The sequence below is a fragment of the Vigna umbellata genome, chromosome 2 (genome assembly GCF_029865625.1).
Source record: "Vigna umbellata cultivar VRB3 chromosome 2, Vumbellata_1.0, whole genome shotgun sequence".
NCBI lineage: Eukaryota > Viridiplantae > Streptophyta > Magnoliopsida > Fabales > Fabaceae > Vigna > Vigna umbellata.
Window position 1 is genome coordinate 18482165 of NC_142166.1, and position 8544 is coordinate 18490708.

The 8544-nt window shown below is 38.9% G+C and overlaps 1 protein-coding gene across 1 annotated transcript; it reads left to right on the plus strand.

Moving 5' to 3' along the window:
- Positions 1 to 3770: 3770 nt before the first annotated feature.
- LOC148203546 (uncharacterized) lies at positions 3771 to 6569 on the plus strand. Its single transcript, XM_088107646.1, has 5 exons — positions 3771 to 3848; positions 4343 to 4460; positions 4763 to 5662; positions 5752 to 5995; positions 6077 to 6569. The coding sequence occupies exons 1-5, from the start codon at positions 3771 to 3773 to the stop codon at positions 6567 to 6569; spliced, it is 1833 nt and encodes a 610-aa protein (XP_087963772.1).
- Positions 6570 to 8544: the final 1975 nt, after the last annotated feature.

Here is an 8544-nt window from a genome sequence, read left to right on the forward strand (position 1 = left end):
CTGCAGAAAGGGCTTTATTAGACGGGGTTATTTAGGGTTATTTACGGGTTATTTAGGGTTATTTAGGATTATAGGGTTTGGACGTTTGTTTGTGCACTACAACACGTCTGAAGAGCAGATTTGAAATGAAAATGGAGGGAGATGGAGGAGTAAACGACCTAAAACGTAGGACAAAAACGCCGCCCAAGAACACGCTACAAACTGCACAAAAACGATTTTTAATCGGTCCAAATGAAAGATATTTCATCACTGAACAATTTAATCGGAATAAAAGTAAGATTAAATGGTCCAAAACAGATAAAAACCAACCTGGAAATGCAAGGCGCAGAGGGAACTCTCACGGGTTCGCATAACTCCTCGCGGGTTCGCGTTTTGGTTAGTAAGTCCTTATTTTAAACGTCTTTTGAACGTCCGTTGTGGCGGGGGCGGACGTCTATAATATAGTAGACGTCCGTCCCCCTCCAGAACGGACGTTCAAGAGACTGACAGTAGTTCAACCCATCAGTCTCTTGAACGTCCGTCCTGGAGGGGGACGAACGTCTATATATATTAAACGTCCGTCCCCTCCAAGACGGACGTTCAAGGGGCTGACAGGTTCAACTACTCTCTCAGTCTCTTGAACGTCCGTCCTGGAGGGGGACGGACGTCTATATATATTAAACGTCCGTCCCCCTCTAGGACGGACGTTCAAGAGACTGAGAGAGTAGTTGAACCTGTCAGCACCTTGAACGTCCGTCCTGGAGGGGGACGGACGTTTAATATATATAGACGTCCGTCCCCCTCCAGGACGGACGTTCAGGAGACTCACAGTAGTTCAACCCATTAGTCTCTTGAACGTCCGTCTTGGATGGGGACGGACGTCTATATATATTAAACGTCCGTCCCCCTCCAGGATGGACGTTCAAGAGACTGAGAGAGTAGGTGAACCTGTCAGCCCTTGAACGTCCGTCCTGGAGGGGGACGGACGTTTAATATATATAGACGTCCGTCCCCCTCCAAGACGGACGTTCAAGAGGCTGACAGAGTAGTTGAACCAGTCAGCCCCTTGAACGTCCGTCCTGGAGGGGGACGGACGTCTATATATATTAAACGTCTGTCCCCCTCCAGGATGGACGTTCAAGAGACTGATGGGTTGAACTACTGTCAGTCTCCTGAACGTCCGTCCTGGAGGGGGACGAACGTTTACTATATACAGACGTTCGTCCCCCTCTAGGACGGACGTTCAAGAGACTGATTGGTTCAACTACCTTGTCAACCTCTTGAACGTCCGTCTTGGAAGGGGACGAAGGTTTACCTATAGTAGACGTCCGTCCCCCTCTAGGACGGACGTTCAAGATGCTGATAGGGTAGTTGAACCCGTCAGTCTTTTGAACGTCCGTCCTTGAGGGGGCAGGACGTTTACTATATATAGACGTCCGGCCCCCTCCAGGACGGACGTTCAAAAGGCTGAATCTTCAACTCTCCCGTCAGGCTTTTGAACGTCCGTTAGAGGGGTCGGACGTCTACTATATTATAGACGTCCGGCTCCTTCTAGGACGGACGTCTCCACACTCAATTATTTACATTTATGCCACCGGTCAATTATTTACGTTGGGGTTTTGGTGGACGGACGTCTATGGGGTGACGTTAAAAATCAATTTTTCACTAGTGTACACAACTCTCTTGCAACCCAAACATGTTATTATCAAAGCCATCACCCAAACTCCATGCATGTATAGATAAATCATAGTCACTCCCCTTACCTGAACTCCAGAGGCTTTGCTCAAGCTTTTGATTCTTCACGATTTAGCTTCCTAAACCTTCTGTACACTCACTGAGATGTTAACGGTCTCTCCCCAAGAGTTTTGCTAAGAAATAGTGAGGTTTTTGCACCAAACTAGGCATATTTGCCTTTAATATTACCAAAATGGGCAGATTCAGCCGAAATTACAAAAATGGGGAAGTCGTGGGGGGCCCAAACGACTTCAATTGAAGAAGTCGTGCCCCCCTGCACGACTTCACACTGTACATATCTACAGTGTTGAAGTCGTGCACCCCAAAAACGACTTTTGGGTGCTGTAATCGATTACAATGTAATGGTAATCGATTACAGAGTGTTGTTATCGTGACACCCCTGCACGACTTCAATTCAGTAGGCCAAATATGTACTGGTAATCGATTACGACACTTCTGTAATTGATTACCAGTGTGTTATTTGTGCAAGAACCACTCTGGTAAGCGATTACAAGGTTGTTGTAATCGATTACTAGTGTGTTTTTGGTAGGTTTTTGAAAATTTGAAAGTTAATTAAGTGTATTGATATGAATTTGTGTAAGCAGACATTTTTGTTGATTACATTGTGATGTATTGTTATGTATTGGAAGAGTTTTTTAATTTATGTAAATCATAAGACAAAATCGTAAGACAAAATCATAATATAAAATCATAAATGAAATTTGTAGTATTTTATTGAATGAAATATGCATTACAAAAGGAAGAAGCTTAAATTAAAAGAAAAGGACACTACAAATTCAAAGGCATCTAGGAAGATGATCCACCATGTGGAGCAAAATGACGACGCAGATAGTATCAATAGTATCGAAGCAGTCACCCATGTTCAGCTCCAATTGTTCAAATCTTGCATTCATGCTTTCATTGAGTGTATTGAAGCTGTCTCCAACAAATGTTCGGAGATCGTTTATCCCCCTCATGAGGTCATCAAATGAACTAGTTTGTTGTTGAAGACGTGGTTGTGGTTGTAGTTGAGGAGGTGGTTGATTTTGTTGTTGATGTGGACGAGGAGAATTTCTATGAACCCATCTGTTGTCAGCATTTTGGGTCAACCCAATGATTATATCACTCCTCCTGATATTGTGCAATGCCTACTAGGTGGGATAGATATTTCATCCTCCAATGGAACTTCAAAATGTTCTAGGATGCGGGTGACCAAAGTTGGATATGGTAAAGGAGCACCTGGCCTCAAAGCCTTCTTCATCCTATGTCGGATGAGATGGGTCCAGTTTATCTGCTTTGCCGTCATTATTATCCACATTATCAGAAGATCTTCCTCGGTTTCCTGTGCAAAGTTAGAAACACGTGGAAACAAAACACGACATATAGCATAATGTAATACTCTATAGCCTCAGCTGTCATATTGCCGGGTAGAATTCTAGTGGTAGGAGGATTGTGTGGCAAACAAATTAATTGTCTGGCAACGTCTATATTGTATTCATCGGCCCAATCCTCAAATAATTTTCCCTCAAACTTCAACCCAACAGAGGGAAGGTTGGCTATGGAAGCAAAAATGCTGGGTTTGATAATAATTTGCACATTGTTCACCTCAGTTTTCATTGTTCCATTTTCAGAAAATTTGAGGTTACTATAAAACACACGTACCAAATCAGGATAATAATGCACAACATCGCAGCAAAATTCATCCAATCCCAAATTTTTGAGCATTCCAAAAAATTCAAAACTATGACTTTCAAAATATTCGTCATCTAGGTATTTTGGCTCAATGATTTGACGATCTTTATATAGTCAGAAATACCTTTGGGCTAGTGCAGGAGTTGAAAATTGAAGATTTTGGTGTGGAGCAGTCGGTGACGGTGGTGGTGAGGGCGAGGGTGAGTTTTCTGCGGGTGAAGGTTGACGGCGGCGACGTCCCCCAGCTGTAGAAGATGAGCCCCTAAGTCTTTGCCTCTTTGAAGATTCCGCCATTTGAAAATCCAATCGGTGCAAATTGAAGATAATTGGAAGGGGAGTTGAAATAATGGTGTTTTAAAGTGAAAATGGTGGAAGAGAAGATGATTTTTGAGGTTGGAGAGGAGGGAAAACGGTGGGGAGGCGCTGCTACTGAAGTGGGAGTGGTGTGTGTGCGTGAGGAGAGAGAAAAAGTTGAATATATAGACTAGGGTTGCGCTGGTAATCGATTACGGGGTTTATGTAATCGATTACCACAGTGCACTGGTAATCGATTACTTAAACCCTGTAATCGATTACCACAGTGCACTGGTAATCGATTACGGAAACCCTGTAATCGATTACCAACCTCTCTGGTAATGGATTACAACAAATCCTGCAATCTCTTACTAGGAGTATCTGGTAATCGATTACGGGGTTTGTGTAATCGATTACCAGTGTGTGGAGGAACAAATTTTGTTTACTCTTTGCTTTAGTATTGATTGAATGCATCATCTATTAAAATTGACTTATATATAAATTTGTTTTGACATGATGTGCAATAATAACGTAAGAGGATAACAGTTTATAAAGTTATAAATTTTATTGATTAATTAAAAAATTAGAGACAAATTACATATTTATAGATAAACAACGCAAGCAAACTATCTATGTCCTTCAGTCCCACACGTTGGTCTTCGTCGTTGTCGTTGGCCTCGCCTTTGTGATTGTTGTTGTTGTGTGGGACTCTGCGTGTGTTGGTCTTCATCCGTGGGATGACTTTCATTGGATTGTTGAAGGTTTTGGAAATCATATGTCGGTCGATACACGTTGTGTGACGATGAAGCGTGTGGGTGTGAAGATGGTGGAGTCATTGTCGAGGTTCCAAAATAATTGGAAGGACCTCCAATAAAGGATGATGGACCTCCACTGAACGGTGTTGATGGTGGAAAGGCGAAATAAGAGGTCTCAACCCCAGGATATGTTGATGTCGGTGGGATGTGTTGTTGGAACCTTGAATTTAGAGATGGATGTTGATAGTTGACATGGTCAGAGGTAGACCTTTGTGGATCATGATACGGTGGTGATGCACGGTATGCAGATGGCGGTTGGAAATACACCATCGTTGAATCGAAGCCCAACATTTATGTTATTCATTGTGTGGAATATCACAACGGTTGTCAATGGCGTTTGAGGGCAGCTTATAGCAAAGTCCGTAAATATTGGGAAATCAAAAATATAGACGGACAACATTCTTATTTCTCGACAATACTATCTGAAGATCATACAAATCTTGATAGTACTCACATTGCCGCGATCATATCAAATTCAATCCGGACAAACCCATCCATTCCAATCAAGAGTTTGATTGCAGATATTAAAGGTCGATTCGGATATTCTGTGTCGTATAGAAAAGCTTGGATCGCTAAACAAAAGGCTCTTGCTATGGAGTTTGGAGACTGGGAGGACTCTTATAACCACATGCCGAGGTGGTTGCATGCCGTCAAGGAAGCAAACCCAGGTACAATTTTACAATGCACTGGTTCTCCAGTGCAGATTGATGGACAAACCGACAATAATTGCTATATTATGGAAAGAGTTTTCTGGTCTTTCGGTCCTTGCATACAAGGATTCAAATACTATAAACCCATTCTCCAAGTTGATGGTACATTTCTAACGGGTAAATATCATGGCACTTTGCTCACCGCCATAGCTCAAGATGGCAATAGAAATCTTTTCCCATTGGCCTTTTCCATTGTAGAAGGTGAGACAAAGGAGGCCTTGATATGGTTCTTTCAACTACTTCGAGAACATGTTTGCCATCAACAAAATATTTGCATCATCACTGACAGAGGAAAGGGTATCCTATCGGCCTTGAGATCGGAAGAAGTTGGTTGGGAACAATATGGGATGAACTCTGTTTATTGCATACATCATCTAGCATCCAACTTCAACAACAGATTCAAAAATCACGACCTCAAAAAACAATTCATCAATTTAGGTACTACTACAAACATTCTTCATACATTTATACTTTTATAATTTTGTTAACATTATTCTTTAATTTATTTATTCATTACATCATTACAGCTTACGAGGTCAAGCAACCAACTGTGACGGCAAAACTTGTTGCATTGAGAAACCAATACCCACAACAAGTTGATTGGATAGATAAAATCCCATTACAAAAATGGTCTCAGGCTTTTGATGGAGGGAGAAGATATGGACATATGACGACTAATCTTGCTGAGTGCACCAACTCCATTTTAAAGGGAGCACGTTCATTACCAATATGTGCTCTCATCAGAACAACATTTGAGAGGACACAATCATGGTTTGTTGAACGCAGATTAAAGGCGAACTGTATGCTACAAGCAGGACACTAATTTCCTGAACAAATCGCCGACATCATTAGGAAAAATCAACAACAATCCGCATTTTGTCATGTTCATCGCTACAACCGTGAAAATTCTGAATTTGATGTTCAGGAAATTTCAACACCTCACCACTACCGTCCTGTTCCACTTTCCTACAAGGTCAGCCTAAATGAATGGTGGTGTGATTGTGGTCACTTCCAGGCTACTCGTCTCCCATGTCATCATGCCATTGTTGTTTGTGCATTTTCGCATATTCCACTAACCCAAGTAATCGATCCAGTGTACAGTCTTAACAACATTTTCAAGGCATACGAAGTACAATTTCACCCAATCCAAAATCAAGATTATTGGTCTGCGTATACAGGTCCAAACTTCATACCAGATCCTAAAATGCGACGCAAGGCATTCGGAAGACCATCTACAAATAGGCTTCATAATGAAATGGATCAATCCAATCCAGATAAGCCAAAAAAATGCTCTTACTGCCGCAACGAAGGTCATCATATGGGAAATTGTCCCTTTCGTCATTAGTTTTTTCTTAATCTTACCCAATTGTAATCAAATTCATTATTGATATATTACTATTAATATTTCTTATTAATATTTATTTTCTCTTTTCTTATAACACAACCAATACATAACATATGTAAAATGCAAAATCATTTTCAAAAACCAACCAAAAACACACTGGTAATCGATTACAAGTACATTGTAATCGCTTACCAGAGTGGTTCTTGGACCACAAACACATGTCGTAATCGATTACCAGTACGTTTTCTGCCTACTCATTTGAAGTCGTGCAGGGGGGTCACGATTTCAACACTCTTAATCGATTACCAGTACATTGTAATCGATTACAGCACACAGAAGTCGTTTTTGAGTGCACGACTTCAACACTGAACACATGAACAGTGTGAAGTCGTGCAGGGGGCACGACTTCTTCATTTGAAGTCGTTTTGGCCCCCCACGACTTCACTTTGGGTCAAAATTTGCCCATTTTGGTAATATTGAAGACATATTTGCCTAGTTTGGTGCAAAAACCAAATAGTGAGCTAGGGTTTCCTTTTTTTGAATATTCTCACGGCAGGTGCAAATCTTATAAGTTTCAACCCTAACCAAAATTTAAATACCCTAGATGTAACCTAAACCTTCTAAACTAACTAATCAACGCTCTAACTCGTAGAATAAGAGATAACAAATAAACTATGTTCCCTTTCCTCTCCTAAAATCATTCTGTTAAGATTCTATCTCTCAATATTTCCTTTATCTTGTCTAGCCTTCTGTTAATATTTTCTACAATATCTTTTCTATCTTTAAAACAAACAAGCTTCTCACTAACCCTCTTGGACCTTTCTCGCCAGCCCAACGAAAAGCATAAGCAAGTCTAAAAAAATAAGAAACTAAACTCCATACAGAGAAATTATTCACGCTCCACCAGAACCCAAAGCCAAAACAACTATACCCATAAAACATTCACGTACTGCATACAAAAAGGGGAGAGGGAAAAGAAACCTGAACCTAATTTCTATAGGTTATCACTATACCCTGGGTCCACCAAAAACCCAATCAAAACGAAATAAAATGACCATCTCTCTTATGCTTTTACGAGAAAAGAAATGTTTTTTCTCTCACCTCTATTAAAGTTCCTTATAAAAGATTTCCATACAAAAATATAATTTGTTCCATTCTCTACATCAAAGAAAAATAAAGAGAGAATCTTTTGTAACATATAAAATATATATATATATATATATATATATATATATATATATATATATATATATATATATATATATATATATATAAATCTATATTATATTAATATAATATATATAATCTTACTCTTAGAATATTATCTTATTATAATTAACTACCGCTTATTAACAAATAAAATAACAACCAACCTCCGTTTTTTTTCTAATATACTAAATTTTAATACTATCATACGAAAAAGATATTTAACAATCCAACCTATTCCTTATTTACTTAGCTTTAAAATAATAAAATATATTATTTCTATTCATCCCATATTTTAATTAACATGGCTTCATAAATCTTTATTCAAATATGCAACCACCAACTCATTATTCATTTTAACTTAAACTATAGAAAAATATAAACCGCCCATTACACCGATAATACATCATAAATAAATAAGTATTTTCAGAAAATATAACAATAAAAATTATTTTTATTTTATCCGGATCTTACATATATCAAGCATTAATAGATTTCAAAACATTAACAAACTTAATCGAATACATATAGCATGTAATCGATTATACAATAATGTTAAGCAAAGTTTTGAAAATTTTTCTTTTTGAAAAACTCTCACACAGCACACTTGAAAAAAGTTTGTGCAAAGATACGAGTTTTAATCGATTCAACCTATAATGTAATCGACTTAAAATTGTCGTTTTGTCACACAATTAAAATTCAACATTAGTGTTGTGGTTTTTCTCATCCAAAAACATGTGTCATGCATTCATGTATAAAATCACATATA

Excerpts from the sequence above, each read along its gene's own strand:
- LOC148203546 (XM_088107646.1), top strand. The coding sequence starts at position 3,771 with ATGGTGGAAGAGAAGATGATTTTTGAGGTTGGAGAGGAGGGAAAACGG. Across the intron at positions 3,849-4,342 it reads CTGCTACTGAAGTGGGAGTG|TCCCACACGTTGGTCTTCGT; the intron begins GTGTGTGTGCGT and ends TATGTCCTTCAG. Across the intron at positions 5,663-5,751 it reads AAAACAATTCATCAATTTAG|CTTACGAGGTCAAGCAACCA; the intron begins GTACTACTACAA and ends ACATCATTACAG.